Here is a 17,525-nt window from a genome sequence, read left to right on the forward strand (position 1 = left end):
GAGCTTTCTCCTTGGAGCCAAAACACTTTGTGACACTTGGTTAAAACATGTGCTTTGCGATGATCCCGGTAGTCCAAGCTAATTAGGACAAGGTGCGAACTGCTAATAGTATACTATGCATGAGGCTTGCAACTTGTAAGATATAATTTACATGATACATATGCTTTATTACTACCGTTGACAAATTATGTTTCTTGTTTTCAAAATAAAAGCTCTAGCACAAATATAGCAATCGATGCTTTCCTCCTTGAAGGACCTTTCTTTTTTTTTACTTTTAATGTTGAGTCGGTTCACCTATCTCTCTCCACCTCAAGAAGCAAACACTTGTGTAGCTATGTGCATTGATTCCTACATACTTGCATATTGCACTTGTTATATTACTCTATGTTGACAATATCCATGAGATATACATGTTATAAGTTGAAAGCAACCGCTGAAACTTAATCTTCCTTTGTGTTGCTTCAATACACTTTACTACGGTTATTGCTTTATGAGTTAACTCTTATGCAAGACTTATTGATGCTTGTCTTGAAGTACTATTCATGAAAAGTCTTTGCTTTATGATTCAGTTGTTTACTCATGTCATTACCATTGTTTTGATCGCTGCATTCATTACATGTGTTTACAATAGTATGATCAAGGTTATGATGGCATGTCACTCCAGAGAATTATCTTTGTTATCGTTTGCCTGCCGGGACGAGCAGAGGAACTAAGCAGGGATGCGATACGTCTCCGACGTATCGATAATTTCTTATGTTCCATGCCACATTATTGATGATATCTACATGTTTTATACACACTTATATGTCATATTTATGCGTTTTCCGGAACTAACCTATTGACGAGATGCCGAAGGGCGGGTTCACATTTTGCCTCTTGTTTTTTGGTTTTCGAGAAATCCTAGTAAGGAAATATTCTCGGAGATTGGGCAGAAATCAACGCCCCGAGGTTCCTAGGGTGGCACGAGGCTTCCGGAAGCGCCGGAGGGGCGCCGTGGCGGGGCCCACGGGGGCTGCCGACACGGTACGGCATAGGCGACGAAAAATACCCCTTAGCGGACGATTTTGAGACGTTGTCTATCAGAACTTTTCTTGTAGTGGTCACCGCCTCGTCGACCCTCCGACTCCGCCTCTTCGCCTATATAAAGGTCCCTGACCTAAAACATCGAGATGAAAAAGCCATGGTACGAGAAACCTTCCAGAGCCGCCGCCATCGTGAAGCCAAGATCTGGGGGACAGGAGTCTCTGTTCCGGCACGCCGCCGGGACGGGGAAGTGCCCCCGGAAGGCTCCTCCATCGATACCACCGCCATCTTCATCAACGCTGTTGTTTCCCATGAGGAGGGAGTAGTTCTCCATCGAGGCTCGGGGCTATACCGGTAGCTATGTGGTTAATCTCTCTCCTATGTGCTTCAATACAATAATCTCATGAGCTGCCCTACATGATTGAGATTCATATGATGATGCTTGTAATCTAGATGTCATTATGCTAGTCAAGTGTGTTTTACTTATGTGATCTCCGGAGACTCCTTGTCCCACGTGTGTAAAGGTGACAGTGTGTGCACCGTGTGGGTCTCTCAGGCTATATTTCACAGAATACTTATTCACTGTTATGAATGGTATAGTGAAGTGCTTATTTATATCTCTTTATGATTGCAATGTGTTTTGTATCACAATATATCTGTGTGCTACTCTAGTGATGTTATTAAAGTAGTTTATTCCTCCTGCACGGTGTAATGGTGACAGTGTGTGCATCGTGTAGTACTTGGCGTAGGCTATGATTGTGATCTCTTGTAGATTATGAAGTTAACTATTGCTATGATAGTATTGACGTGATCTATTCCTCCTTTCGTAGTATGAAGGTGACAGTATGCATGCTATGTTAGTACTTGGTTTGGTTATGTTGATCTGTTATGCACTCTAAGGTTATTTAAATATGAACATTGAATATTGTGGAGCTTGTTAACTCCGGCATTGAGGGTTCGTGTAATCCTACACAGTTAGTGGTGTTCATCATCCAACAAGAGGGTGTAGAGTCTAGCATTTATCTATTTATTCTGTTATGTGATCAATGTTGAGAGTGTCCACTAGTGAAAGTATAATTCATAGGCCTTGTTTCCAAATATTGCTATCGCTGCTTGTTTACTGTTTTACTGCATCTTTACTTCCTGCAATATTACTACCATCAACTGCACGCCAGCAAGCACTTTTCTGGCGCTCATACTACTACTCATATTCATTCATACCACTTGTATTTCACTATCTCTTCACCGAACTAGTGCACCTATTAGGTGTGTTGGGGACACAAGAGACTTCTTGCTTTGTGGTTGCAGGGTTGCTTGAGAGGGATATCTTTGATCTCTTCCTCCCTGAGTTCGATAAACCTTGGGTGATTCACTTAAAGGAAACTTGCTGCTGTTCTACAAACCTCTGCTCTTGGAGGCCCAACACTGTCTACAAGAATAGAAGCACCCGTAGACATCACACTACCAGTTCAACAAACTTTCAGTTAGCACCAAATTCAGTCTTCACATTTGAGAAATTGAAACCACTGGCTTGTGCATTTCAAGTTCCTATGAAACGGTGTGCCCCGCCGCGATATAGTGCTGGCCCTATGCCGTCGAGCATGCCAGCCCAAGTAGCAAGGCGACGAGGACGCTTCCAGTTCTCCTCCTCGAGGTCATGGCGTGGGATGTAGTCGAGGATGCCACGGCTGGCCTCGAATACCTCCTCGACATGGATGATGACATTGTGTTTGTGGGTTAGCCATCGCTTCATTGTGCTGGTAATCTCCAATTCGTATAACTCTGGAATGTTGTCAGGCTATTTGAACCACGCTTTTACCATGATGATACACTTGTCCATCGGCGGCAGAATATCCACCAACTCTCTGTCGAGGCAGTTGATGACCTATTGCAGGGCCTCCGGTTTCAAGGCATCCAAAGAGAGACCGTCGGACCTGCTCTTGCATAGGAAACGAAGCTCACGCAGGGTTGCATACCCACATGCGCCATGCCAACGGAGGAAACTCATTTTTTCGCTGCATCACACGAATACACAGGAAGTATGTAGAGCGCGCTCGCAGTAGGAGCTAGAGACGAATCTGATAAGGAAATCCGAGGGCGATGCGCACACTTAAACCTTCACTGCCTTTTGGCAGATCCCAAATCGGGCCCTGAGGGTCACCACCAAGTCTGATGGTGACACGGATGGTCGCTTCCCCTCCACGGTCGCTATGAGGGCGTGGTGGCGGAACTCCTCAACCATAGCAACCTTGCCTGGGAACAAACCGGCCCTTAGTCAGTCGCCGATTTGGATCTTCAGGGAGCCTTGCTCGTCCGTGGGAGATCGATCTGGGGCGCTCGGATTTGGGGATGATGACCCAAACTAAGCTAGGGCATTAGGGAAGGAGATAACAGACGAGAACATGGGAGATAACATCAAGGACGGCAAGATATAACACTCAGGTGGTCAACGTCCAAAGGAATAACAAAAATAACTGATAAGGTGGACCCAAAAGAGGTAACGGGGTGGGATATACGAGTTCAAATGTTTCCTTCCAAATTCAAACACTTGTACTTGTGCCCAGACGAATTTGACCCCAAAAAAAAGACCCTCTAGGCAATTGCGTCCACAACATTGGATCTTCTGAGAAATTTTAGTAAACAATGGACCATGTGAGCACTCAACCAAAAATAAGAGGTCCACAAAGTAAAAAAACCCCATGTACTCCTAGGTTTCGTTCTCTCGCAGAGGTGACTCGACGGATGATGGTGAGTGGTTTTGCCTTTTCCCCGAATCCAGCGAGGGTGTATGCACGGGTGTTTGGGCCGATCCAGGGGTAGACTTGTTCTGCTACCTGGCCTCGGCACCCTGTAGATTTCATCTCTAGGGTTTGAAAATAGATCTATTTGTGTGGCTCTTCTTAATTTTAGTGCCAAAAGTTTGCACCTTATTCACTTTAGTGCCAGAGAATGTCATTGAACTTTTTCATGGAAATTATGATTGCTGGATGCTAAAACATATGGGACCAACAGAATGATGCTATTTTCAATGCAAATATTCCCAATGTTCGGAGATGAATTAGCATATTTAAAGCCACTTTCACTCTTACAATGCATAGAGCTAGGCCTAGTCTTAAAGAAGGGATGCAATCCTGGATTGATACTCTGAGTGTGTAATAAGTGCTACCTATTGTAAATATTCCATCCATTATTAATACAAAATGACACTATAGGAAGCCTTTTCCTACTGTATTTGTGTCAAAAAAAAGTGATATATATATGACTTTGCATGACAGCATAATATACTGCTACTCACTATTCAGGTACGATACTTCCCATTAGCCTTAGCCCATGTCAACAGAGCAATCAATGGTTTTTGCCACCAAATTATTGAATACTGGTTTATATTTATAAAAAAGAAGGTGGTGGTTTTGTGAAGGACAAAAGTTTTTCGAAGATTATTGTCAACTGTTAATTGTGTTTTAAACATTGCTGGTCCCTCTTTGGTCATTGTAAAATGTAAACCACTTTCTTGGTGTGTGTCATGGACCTTTTTCTAGGTCGTCCACTTCACACTTGGATAAATCGAGATTACAAGAGGGTACGTTGAGGCTGCTGCAATGGCAAAGTAGAATTATGAAATAATGTAAAAGCCTTGCCTGGGAAAATGTGATGCAGCGCAAACTCAATGCAGCTGTTGAAAATGCAACATAATGTCTTAAAATGGTGATGGGTGGTTCAGTTAGTGCGTGGAAATTCTTACTTCTTGTATTATCTGCAGAACAGAATTTACAACCCGAAGCAGTAGCGGATATTGCCATAGACTAGCAAAAGTGCCCGTGCGTTGCACCGGGAGAGGAACACGAACGATGCCGAGCTAGCGAAGTGGATCCTGTGGGCGGCGGCAGTAGATTCTGGCCGGCTATCCATCTGTAGCGCGTTGTCTCCCGAAGTCTTTGCTCGCCGCTGACGCATCACCAAAGGAGATCGATGGGAAACAATAATGATTGGAGATCTGACCAATTTATCGGATATCTCCGAAGGGACGATCTGGCTGGTTTATGTAGGAGTAGAACTTTGTAAATCCGTAGGGCCATGCGTTGCTACGGATAGACCAAATGTTAAGCCTATATATTTAAGTAAAACAAATATATTTGTTATTAATAGCGAATATGTCCTTGAGTTGCTACTGATTGATATTTATCGAGCCTCACCTACTAACCAGCGCCTCCCCACCATCCACCTCGGGGACCCACCAACATCTATTTTTCCACAACAATTATGTTTATATTTTGATGGACTACATAAATCTCAAACCTAATTTACTGCATGACAGAATCTGCAAACTACCTGAAAATAAATAGAAAATGTATTTCCGTCACATATAATACATGAAACTTGTACCTAGCAAGTCAAATAAGTAAATTATTTGCATCTCTACTTCTCCCGTGCCGCATCTGTCGCTACTTCTCCACCCCTTCTCTGTCTCCCCCATGAATCACGAGCACCCATTTTGGGCACCTCTTTTTTATCAGCATCGGTGAACTTTTCATCTTGAAGAAATTCTCTTAGGCGGCAGCTTCTCTTTCCCTGTTATATTGATCTTGGGCAAGTTAATTTGCTTTTCTTTCTCAGCTCGCAGACCGCCTTGGGCAAGTTAATTTCCTTCCTCACCATTACATGGTGGACCATACAATGGTTTTCCTGCTGGTTGTTCTTGGCGGCTTGCTAATTCAAGGAAGTTTAGGTATATAAACCGGCTGAACTCGTTATAATGAAGCGAGGTGGGATTATTGAACATAAAGTATTGGCTGTATCATTAGCCCTCTCGTGTAGCTTGTGGCCCATTGATACGAACAAGACCCACCGGCCCAAGAGCGACCAGCGACCTTACCAGAAACCCAGCGATGACCGAACCGTTTTTCACTTAAGCGGTGGCAAGGTCTGTAATATGTATTTTGGTGGGAGGGCAAAACGGTCTAAAAAAAAGTTGGACGGAAATTTTGCCAGAAACATTAGCTCATTTATTATTAAGTATATACATCTATACCTAATATAAAGGTGCTCACATTTTTTCTATCCGCGACGAGCACGATTAATCCTAAGAAAATGTTGTTGCCAAGCCCTCGCTACATTGACTTGTATTACCGCACACTTTAACTATTTCTAACAATATTTTATATACTTTTATGTGACTTAATTTTTTCTAGATATATATGTATCGACAGACTTAGAAAAAACTCTACTCTCCATTCTTTTCTGGCCGTTGATGAGGTAAATGTAGAAAATTATGAACCATTTTTAGGATTGCATGTAGCATGACCTTTTGTTCCGTGAGACAAAGCCAGTGGACATTAGATTGAGCCAAGCTCATTGATTAGTCTATTGTCTCGACCAACTGCAGTTTCCCTCTCCTCGATGCAAACATCATGTAATTTCAGAGTTACAGCATCAAGTATTCACGTGAAGGCAACCAGGAGCCAGAGACTGGTGTGACGAATAAAAGGCCACAAACTAATCCCCAACATAGAGGAAGCAGCTCAGTGCTAGTCGCCAGATCAGTAGACCACAGCGTTGATGCACTCGACCACCGCGTCCAACTGTCGATCTCGGCGCTGGACCACGGCGTCCATCCATCCTCTACGGCGGTTATGTGGTCCACGGGACGGCCTGAAAGCACGAACCAGGCTCGCCCGTCGCGGCCATGGATGGTAACGGCCATGCGGCCGGATGGGAGCACCGAGCATGGATCCCACGCAACTCCTCTTCACCTGGATGGAATCCGGCTCCGCAATAATTAGTTAATTACTATCGGCAATCATCCCAGGAGCGCCGATTGCTGGCTCCGCCGGCCCCGGGTTGGTGGTAGATCTCAGGGTAAGGAGCGTCGATGCGGGTCAGGGTAGAAGCATCGAAAGAGAGGCGAGCCTTCGGCAGCACGCGAGGTGGATGGGGATGCCGGCGGCGGCCATGCCCGTGGTAGAGGCCGGAGGCACCGAGTGCAAGGTGCTGTGGAGGATACCGGCAGCTGCTCTCGTCGTGCGTTGGGAAGGCCGGGATGGAAGAAGAACAAACAAACCGGTACTGTGGCACTTTAGTGTATTATGCGATTTGGTGGGAGGGCAAAACGGTCCAATAAAAAGCGTTGACGAAACTTTTTGGCAGAAACCTTAGCTCCTTTATTATTAGGTATAGATGAAGTTGAGAAATAGGATATTTTGAGACTGAGAAGCACAAATTCAGGCTTCCCGTGGACAATTCAAGCCTGCAGTGGAATCTTTTCGGGAGTTTAGGTAGTCGTCCTTTTGTTCGTGTGGCGTGGCATATCTGTGAGATTCTTTGTCATGAATTTTGACCATGTGATCAATATAGTTAAACGTTGTACAATAATAATAAAATGACAATCTTTCTCTTGCTAAAGCAGCAGCAACCATCTCACCGACTGATCTACTCAACTCTTTGGGATATTCGCTATCATGTTGCCAGCTTCAAGCAGGTATCCCGGGTGCTACTGCCGAAGGTTCAGCACATGGTCAGGGGTTTTAGCAGAGTAGCACACAACTATGGACAGCAGGCCATCAGATGTTCAGCATCTGTGCCTATATCTTTAGTTGCATTATCTCACCTCATGTCAATATGCTTTGTCCTACAGCACTAGCCCATCAAAATTAAAAGAGAGAATAACCACAATACCATAATTAGAACCGAAAGCTCCAACATATATAGCCATAATACCGCTAGTTTGTCCTACAGCTCATTGCAAACCTCAGAACTTTCTACTACACGATGTAATCTGCTATCAAGTTGAATAAAATTGGTACCCGCAGGCTGCGGCCCACCATTTGTTAAAAAAAAAAAAACAAAAGAAGATTGGTCTCCTAAAGTTCATGCTGCATTGCCACCTCCAGAACCCGGCAATTGTAACACGCAAATCCATACAAAGGGGCAGGGCAAAATAGACTCAATAGTCAACAAATACACACTTAGCTTCAAACTGCATATACTCACCAACTTGTAAAATAAAAACCGTTAACAAATGAACCCCATACTCAGACTAAGAAAACAATAAATGATCCATTGCAAACGTAGTTCAATCTGCTTTCATCAGCAGCTACAATAACCCAACGATCAAAGCATACTGGAGGAGTATTTGGTTTAGCATTCAGATACAGATTAGACTTGATTGCTCTCCCAGAAAACCAAGAAAGTGCAGCCAGGCTTTACCAGACAAACAGAGATGCATGCTTGAAGTCCCAAAATACAAACATACTATGCCTCTCCAACACACGCAGTCAGTGTAATCCTTGAACAAAAAAAAAAGAAACGCTCAGTACGATAAATGAAAGATAATGTACAGGGAAAACATATCAAGTGAATCATTAACTCATAGGAACGTGTAATATATATAATACAACTAATAATGTTGGGACTGTTCTCTCCACCATAGTGCATAAACACTGGAGAGCGAAAGTACGCAATAATCCAATCAATCTCAATAACAAGTTACACAGCTCTTCAAACATGGGTCCTAAATGAAGGGCAACAAAATCTTATGATCTAAGTTTTTCTTCCTTGTTGACAAGTTGGCAACTTATATTTGAGAACAGTTAAGCATATGGTATTTATAAGCTCGAGCTTCAGCCCTACCAAATAGCTCATCAGCACCTTCCAATTTTGGACATTATAATTGGTAGAAGAGAAAGCTCTCTCACCGCCTGGAAGTTTTCTGCCATCCAGGCAGTTCCTGGCCGTTGGATTACCCCTCAATCCTGGTTTGGGCCGAAAGTCCCTTAGGGACACTTCTCTGAGGTAATTCGGTTAATGGACACTTGGACAGTAGCGAAAGAACACCGAATCAAAGGAGCCGACTTGATGCAATCTGCTGCTAGCGATCCAGAAAAAAAAACGTAGAGGATTGCGAATGACACAATGCGGTAGGGGAGGAGATGCCAAGCGATCTCTCTCTTCCATGCATCACCTAGCGAGCCAATGAGGCGACGGCGGACAACACCCAGCCTCTCCGACTCCCATCACGGCAGAAGGATCAACGCCGCAGCAGCGTGCGCACCCCCTTCTCTCCTTCCAAGTGGCGAGTGTCCGCTTCTATTGACCAAGGAAACAAGCCCATCTGAATCGCCACTGCTGGTTTCGCTCCGCCTGCGTTGATATCTAAGATGCACCCACCGCCACAATGATACCAATAACCCGCGACTGGCTTGGCGGTGGATTCCCGGTCTGTACAGCTGCAAGAATGGAAATGCAGAAGCACGCACGAATTTTGATGATCAGTTTTGGGAGGAGCTGGGCGTGATCTGTATTGAATCCGGTGGGTGGGCTTCATAAAAGTAGTGTTGAATCTTCCTATGGTCTTAGTGTCTTACGGATTAACTTCGGTCGCACTTTCTGCCCTTCCGTATCCTGATATTGACGCAAGTAGATGATCCAAGAATTTAGTTATATAGGCTGTGATAAAATATACTATTTGTTTTTGTAAATTTCTGTATTACCATCCTTATATAATGCCATCTGAGTCTTTTTTTTCTAGCATCACATGAGTTCCTGTACTGAAAATATGAAGGCTATGACAAGTATCCGGTTAGTTTTATTTTGTAGTAATATGTAGTAAGCATTCTTGTCATTTTGTCGGAATGTCTGAACTTTTGTCAAACAATTCCTTAAGTTTGAGTATATATAACCTGCAACCTATATCCAGCAATTGTGAATAGTTATCACAGGTCTTCTTATACGTACTTCAAGCCATTAGTAGACAGAAAAACCTCATGCTGCCATGCTACCTCATTACTACCCTATGGATCATTTGAAACTCACCTCTTTGACTACTCTTATGTAAGTTTAATATTCACATTTCATGTTAACATATATATTTATGGAATTCTAGCAATCTATCGAAGAAATAGACAGGCACTGCAACACGTGCCACCATGATCTAGTTGAAGTAGCAAAGCAATATTCTCCATCCTAATATAATCAAGAGCAAAGACAATGATTTTCCCTATTATCCATTATAGGTAGCAACAGAAGTACATATCATCAGCATACCTACACGTAGTTTAACATGACACTCACTGCAATAAGTTTTCAGCCTTCTTACAGGCACCTACATGGCAAATCTCTAGCATCTAAGATAAGGAATAGGCCCTGATTACAACATTAAAATAACGGGGGAAATGTGCAATTTTTAAAAGCATAATCATTAAGGGCTGTTTCTATGTCAAACTGGATCTTAAGAAACTTATACAGTGAAAAAAGGTTACAAGGTGTAATGTGACTTACTTAAACGGATAAAAGAGTGAAGGCCAAGGGAGTGAACCCATGGTTTGAAGTGGAAATCTTTAAGACCTGCTTCGATTGGTTGGAGATTGCAATCCACTTACTGTTTCCTCTGAAGTCTCTAGGAGTGAAGGGTCCTCTATTTGATAGGTCTTCAAGATTACATTCAAGCCGCTGTATTGGGGTTCATGAGTGTAGCCGTGGCTGTCAACTGAAGGACTCACTGAGCAAAAGTGTGCACTGCCCAAGCAAGAGAAGCAGGACCCTGCATCATCAACAACTTCATCTTCCAAATATTTTACCGGCAGCACGGTGATGGATAACTTAAGATGAGCATGGTCCTTTTCAACATGGATGCGGTACGCAGTGATGGGCCCGTTCTTCTTGTGAGACGACACGCCAAGGAAGATAGAGCCAGCATGGTGTGTGGCACGGCCAACAAAGGGTAGCCTCTTGTCATCGACCTTGTGCCACTTGTCTGAGCTGGTGTCAAATGCCCATGTGCCCCAGTCTGGTTGATTGAAGGATAGCAATATGTAGAGGCCGACCACCACATAGGACACGGTAATTACAAGGGGAAGCATCGTGTATCTGAAAGGGGTGAGCTCCCACGGGAAGAATGGTGGATGCGGCAGCTCCTTCCAGGAGCAACCCTCGAGGTGGGCGTTGCCGGCGTCAGTGGCGACGACCGATGCATTGGAGAGATCGAGTACCTCGAACCAGGGTGGAAAATCAGGGTCTGAAATCCAGGATGGGTTCTTAGACATGGCATAAACCTTATCCCCCACGGTGGTCAGAACTGGGCACCATTTAGCGGATTTGGGATTGGGCCCCTGGATGACCTCCTCCGTCTTGGTGTCCAAGATGACCGTGTCGGCCTTATCACCCCCGACGCCGACGATCCAGGACCTTGACCGCACGGGGATGAACACCTTGCCCGCCGCGACGGTGGTCTTCACATGGCCAAGCGGCTTGAGGCGCTTCACACGGCCAAGCCGATTCGGGCGCTTCCCCGGCGAGGGAGCGTCCGACCCTGAGTCCACCATCTTGTACACGCGGCAGGGCTGGGAAGAGAAAGCCCAGTCGGAGTTGCATGCCACAAGGTAGGCCGACGAGTCACCGCCGACGACCCCCATCTGATCCACTTCTTCATCTTCTTCTAGCTCCAGATCTCTAATAGGCTCGTCAGTGGAAGCCCGCCCCTCTGCTCCATGACGCCCACGCGGTCTCTTCCGGCACCACATCCGCCGCCGCATCCACCATGACGATGACATCTCTTATGGGCTGGTTAGGTCGCGTGCCGCGCCGCGTGACAGCACTCCGCCAGGGAAGGTAGAGGTAGATTAATTCTGGGCTGGCTATGAAGCAAGCCTTGTGACGTGGTTGCCAAGATGTGATTTGGCACTTCGACCTAGAGAGATATCCTCCAGGACCTCTCGATTTATTTGACCATGCACGACTCTACCCCCGATGTCGGAGCGGAAACCGTTTCGTCCCTGGGCTCCCGCGACGCCCAGGGCGAAACACTAAACACCGCGCCGCCAAACCCCCCTCCCTCTCCCCTCTCCTCCTCGCCGCCGGAAGGCGCTGCCCGGGCGAAGCTCGGGTGCGTCGGCGGCGGCGGGGCCCATCCCTTCTCCTCCGCGTGGTGGTGGCGGCGCGGGCCGCGACGACCGGTGGAGGCGCCGCGCTGGGCGTTGGGCGCGGCGGTGCGGTGGCTTTGCGGCAGGTGCAGGCTCATGGCGGCGGCTCTGGCGGCTACAGGTACGGGCGCGAGCTCCTCTCTCGGCGGGCTCGGGAGGTCGAACGGGGTCGTCCCGACGGCGAGTTGGTGGCCCTCTTGGCCGGCGGCGACCCTGTGTGCCGCCCCAGGCTAGGATCTGGCGCCTCAAGGGCTGAGCCCCTTCTGAGCCCAGATCCAGCCCCAATTTGGACGGGATCTCCGTTTCGGTGGGCGCGTGCAGTGGTCAGGTGCGGTGTGCTGCCTTCGTGGCAAGCTTGGCGGGCGGCGGTGGCCTGCCGGTGTTGGTGAGGGTGCTGGGAGGCGTGTTGGCTTACCCCCGGGCCAGGCAGGGGCCTGGTGCCATGCGAAGCCATCGTCTTTCGTCCCGCGATCTGGTGTTGCCGGCAGCCACAGGGCTGTTGGTCTACCGATCCTCGGGAGGTGCTCTCTCCAGTCAGGTTCGATGCTTCCAGACAGGGGGTTCGGGGTACTCGCTGCGAAGGTCTAATCGTTCTCATCCTTTTCTCCGTTGAGCTCTGAGCTGGGACGCCGGGGCGGCGGCCCTGGAAGGTGGGAGTCATGTTGGTTGGCGGGCGAGCCAATGACTCTTGCTGGCTGGTGACCACGGCCGTGAGGGCGGCGTGGTGGTCGGCGAGTCGAGTGTTGTGGGGTGTAGATGGTGGTGATGTTTCCAAAGGGAAACCTTTGCCCCTCAGGCCACGGCGGCGGTGGCCGCGGACGGCGTTCCCTTGTTGAAGGCGTCGTGAGGCCAATCTCCGTTCATCTACTTCGTCCGGGTGAAAACCCAATATCCTCGGATCGGGCGGTGGCGGCACTCCGGTGTCATGCTCTTCTTGAAGACACCGTCTTGGACCCCACAGCGTGACGCTCACCGATGGTTGTGACGGAGGTGATTCTTCGGCGATCTTCGGCAAGGCTTGCTCCGTGCCCTTCCCTTGTCGAGCTTCCTTGGCGCTGTTGTTCGGTTTGTGAGCAAAGAGGGTTGGCCCCCCGTGGTGGTCGGCTTCCGGTGGCGTTTCTGCAACGGAGGAGTTTTGTTGAGGCGCGCGTGAAAATGGCTCGCTCTCGAGTGAGCTCCGGCCCGACACTGTAGACTCCAGCTCTACTCCGAGTCTCGTAGGCGCTTTGGCTGAGCTTGTTGGTCGCGCTTCCGGTTGTAGCTTCTTCGGTAGTTCGTGTGGGTGTGTGGTGTCGTTCTGTAAGCTGGGTTCAGCACTTTGTATCGTTCTCGCCGTTGGTGGCTTTGTTAATTCAAAGTTGGGCACTTGAGTGCCTTTTATCTAAAAAAACGACTCTACCCAGAGCTAACCGAGGAGCCAAACTGTGCTAATTAATCCAATGAATCTTCATCATGGATCAAGAAGAGAGTTAAACTATTGAAAGGATGGAAAATACCCGCCTATGGATTGAGAAGTTATATCATGAGGCAAAGGGAATTGGACCTATGACACATTGTAAAGGTTTGTCATTATGAATTTACGTCACTAGGGAGTCCCCATGTTTTGCAAGGAGCCGTTGTCGATTATTGAGTTGAGGCTAAGTGGTCATGGGAGCTAGTGAGACTCGGCAGTCTCGGCACCATGGAGACCCGTCGGAGGAGTAACTCTTATTGTGTCCCGTTGGTTGTGACATGAGTCGGAATGGGATAGATTAGGGTTTAGTAGGACCCTTAAGTGTTGTGTGTCCACGTGTACGCATGTATAAGGTGGAGGCACGGATGACCCGTTCAATGTGTTGGAAACCCTAGCCTCCATCTACTCTCATGTAGTGCAAATAGAAATCCGCCAACGATGTTCCTCCTCGTACGTGTGGATACCAATAGAGGTGTTGCATGCTCAACACTAAGACGAAGGGGTCGTGGGATCCACAAGTTGTTCGAAGGATCGGACAGGAATGAGGACTCCACTGGCCCGAGACGTGACATCGAATTCCGCATTTTGCGTATGCAGGGATAAATTCGTAACAATATTCCAAAGCATAGATTTTGGTGTTGCGTGGTAGGATTTTTTTTTCTGATAATGTTGCACCCTGCGTGACCTAACAGGTTATTCTCTCGATGAGAACATAACAGATTGAAAACCTTATTATAGACGACTCTTGGAAGGTTGGTATTATCGATGCACAAAAACTGAACTTTAGTGGGTGTTCAGTTTTATGACATGAAATATGATTACCGCTAGTTAGCTAATCAACTATGCTGAGTGTATATCACATTCCTGAAGAACCCACTTCTTGCGAAGAGAAGAAGTTTGAGGAGGCCACCACGCTTTTTGTGGGTGGCAACCCTTCGTGTTTTGTAGTATGAACATTTTTACGCAATTGTGTATACACACAAAGGTTTGCGAGCATATGCAAAGCTGCAGAAGGGTGCAGATATAGAGCAAATTGTACTGTTTGTAAATTTTGCACGGAACACGGAATCAAACCTTCTTTTGCAGGTTTGCAGATCTCTAATATTCCCCAACTCGGCTCCTATTCTCTTCTGATAATACTGAGTGCGGAAGTTCAAAAAGATTTTCCGGATATATAGTTCGGGGTATTGAACCCGACGTGAATCGAACACGCAACCTTCTGATCTGGAGTCAGACGCGCTACCATTGCGCCACGGATCCGGCTTGCAAAGTTCTGTGCATTATTTTCTTTGTTCTATGATAGTATAACATTAGGTATAATCACCTCACTCACTGGATTCTTTCTGACAAAGAGTTTCAGAGTACTATACGTCTTGGCCTTTCAACGAGCTTTGGTTGCGGAAGACCAGGCAAAGCCTGGCATTCCCTTGTACGACAGACCTCTATTGCAGTGCTGCTTCGGAAATTAAGCGCATCCTAATACAAGTTTCTTCAGAGAGTGCTTGTACGAGTTCAGAGCCCTCTCTTACTCCGGCTTCTGCTTGGTTCATAACCTACAGGTTCCAGACTTTCAGTTCAGGTCTTAGTGTCTGCCCAGCTGAAGCCTGCCCCCCGCGTCGCCCTCCTCTGGCGGCTCGGGGGAAACCCTAGCGCCCCCCGCCGCCGGCCTCTCTGCCCCTCCTCCCTGCCGCCGTAGCCGCCGGCCCTTGTCGCGGTGGCGGCGGGCCCCGTTCCCGAAGGGCGGCGGGGGTCCTCCGGTCGCAGCGTGCGGCGGAGCTCGGACGCCGGGGCGGCGGCCCCGGGCAGATGGTGGCGGGGCGTTCGTCGCGGCGGCCGTTTGGACGGCACTGCGCGGCACAGGTGGTGGCCTCGGCGGCTGGGCACGGCGGGCTGCAGCGGCGCGGTCGTGGCGCAGGTGCCGGCGGGCGGAGCGGGCCATCCGGGCCCGATCTGGGCCGCAAGGGGCCGCGCGGCGGGTCAAGGTGGTGGCGGCGGCTGCTCGCCGGCTTCTCCGGCGTGGTGGCGCGGGCGAAGGTCGAGCTTAGGGCGGGGCTGCGGGGAGTTCTGTGCTGGGCGTTTTCCGCCCGCACCGCAGCCGGCCGGAGCTCGCCGACGCTCGTGGGCCGGGGCGGTGGCCCTGGCCAGTGGCGGCCCTCCCAGGGGCGTGTTGGAGTGGCGCGGAGGAGCTCGTGGTGGTGGTCTTCTGCCGGCGCCCGGAGGTCGGCCGGCGGTGCAGTCCTGGGTGGGGCGGGTGTGGCGACCGTGGTGGTGATGGTGGTTGAGGAAAGGGAGGTGGTCTGGCCAGAAGCATGAAGCAGGATGGCGTGATATGCTCCGGGCTAATGCCTTGTCCTCGGTGGCTGGCCGGCCGGCAGCTGGCCGAGGCCGGCGATGGCGACGGCTTCGGGCGCCGCTTCCTTCTTGAAGGCTTCGCCGAGGTGATATTTTGTCATCCTGTCCGGAAAAGCTCCGGGTAACCCCTAGATCCGCCGTGATCGGTCGATGGCGGCGCTCTTGTGTCGTCTTCCTCTTGAGGGCATCGATTTGGAGCTGCTTTGGTTGGAGGGACCCATGGAAGATGGTTGGTGTTGGCGTCGTGGGCTGCGTGGCAACGATGACAATGGTGAGCGGATCGGAGTTGCGGCATGTCCTTCGTCACCCCTGCCGTGATGGTGAAGTCGGAGCTGCGAGGCGACTTGTGGCAACGATGCCACTTGATTGGTGCTTGCGTCGGTGCAAGGCGTGCAACTTTCTCCTATGAAGGTCACGGTTGAAGTCGGAGCTGCCTCCTCCTCGACGTGTTTGGGGGTCGACTGTTTGGCATAGGCTCACATTGGCTCCATTGTCGTTCGCGGCGAGGGTCTCGGTGGCGGTCGTCTAAGGTGAAGTCGGAATCGCTGGCTCGTGGAGGAGTGACGACGATGACGCTCGATGACATCCTCATCGATGGCTTTTCTTCTCGATGGCGTGTGTGCTCCGTGTGGGTAGCCAGGTTGGCCGGGGTGTCCAGTGTGTGTTGTTGGTTTTCGCCCAATTTTCTCCTAAAAATTGGGCACTTCCTTCTTAATTAATGGATGAGGCAAAACTTTTGCCTCCGTTTAAAAAAAAAAGACTTTCAGTTCACAGTCCCCTCCTTTTGTTTGGCACCAAGCTTGAACTGATCCTAGCTAGGTCTAGGCTCAAGAACCTCGATCGTATCCACAAACGATCGAGACCTAATTCCATCATACAGATTTTTTTTCGAAATGGGGGAAATATCGCCCCAGGTTCTGCATCCAAAGGATGCACACGGCTTTTTATTAGATTATTCACGAAACCTTACAAGAAACAATACAAAAGATCAATCTCGAAGCAACCTAACTATACCTACAGTGGGATGTAGAGGGTGACAATACACCAACTCACATCATCCAAACTAAATGCCTTCCCAAACCGCCCAATAGCAGGTGAGAAGCACATCCAGTCAAGCAGACTCTCAGCGCACGCCAACGCCCACGCCACAGGAGTTGCTCCCGCCCTCTTCCTCGACTCCATCTTCAAGAGAGATAATCGCATTAACCTTGCAAGACATGCCGTCGATGCCACCATGACGCCAGACAGCTCCACCAACCTGCACCTATACATCATCCCGCATCTGTCGTTGATACCCTGCAGCACCATGCCACTGAGACTCAGCGCCAACAATGTGGTAGATGAACACCACTCCACCGAAAACCGCCAACATCCAGCAGCTGCTCCAAAAACGATGCCCCAAGAGGTAGAACGACGCAGGGCGCGCCGCCATCGTCCGATCCGGAAGACCCAGACCTAGGGTTTCCCCCGGAGCAGCACAAGTGAGAGACCGCAGACTGCTACGATGATGCCTTCAAGAAGGTAGCGGCGTGACACGTCGCCATCGTCCGCCAACCGAGGTCGGAGCACGGTTTTCACCGGCAGCCGCGCATCCCCAACTCGCCGAGTGTAGTGCCAAGACGGACAAAGATGACGCCTTCGACAAGGTAACGACATCGACCGACGCCGCCATCATCCGCCAAGACCGAGGTCGAGGCTCAGTTTTCACCGGCCGCCATGACACCCCGGACTAGATCACCATTGCCGGAAACCTGTGTGAGATCCCATGATCCCCCACACAAGAC

General features: G+C 48.9%; 1 protein-coding gene and 1 non-coding gene across 2 annotated transcripts; both read right to left on the minus strand.

Moving 5' to 3' along the window:
- Window positions 1–8,035: 8,035 nt before the first annotated feature.
- LOC124671912 lies at window positions 8,036–11,567 on the minus strand. The gene is made up of 2 exons (XM_047208231.1): window positions 10,297–11,567; window positions 8,036–8,305 (listed from the first exon to the last, which is right to left on the minus strand). The coding sequence occupies exon 1, from the start codon at window positions 11,565–11,567 to the stop codon at window positions 10,356–10,358; it is 1,212 nt and encodes a 403-aa protein (XP_047064187.1). The 3' UTR covers window positions 8,036–8,305; window positions 10,297–10,355.
- A 3,010-nt stretch (window positions 11,568–14,577) lies between these two features.
- On the minus strand, window positions 14,578–14,649 carry TRNAW-CCA. The gene has a single exon. It is a non-coding gene; the product is annotated as a tRNA-Trp (tRNA).
- Between the last annotated feature and the right edge of the window lie 2,876 nt (window positions 14,650–17,525).

Source organism: Lolium rigidum, chromosome 7 (assembly GCF_022539505.1).
Source record: "Lolium rigidum isolate FL_2022 chromosome 7, APGP_CSIRO_Lrig_0.1, whole genome shotgun sequence".
In the NCBI taxonomy this organism is placed as follows: domain Eukaryota; kingdom Viridiplantae; phylum Streptophyta; class Magnoliopsida; order Poales; family Poaceae; genus Lolium; species Lolium rigidum.

Coding starts and splice junctions, on each gene's coding strand:
- LOC124671912 (XM_047208231.1), bottom strand. CDS start 11,567: ATGTCATCGTCATGGTGGATGCGGCGGCGGATGTGGTGCCGGAAGAGA.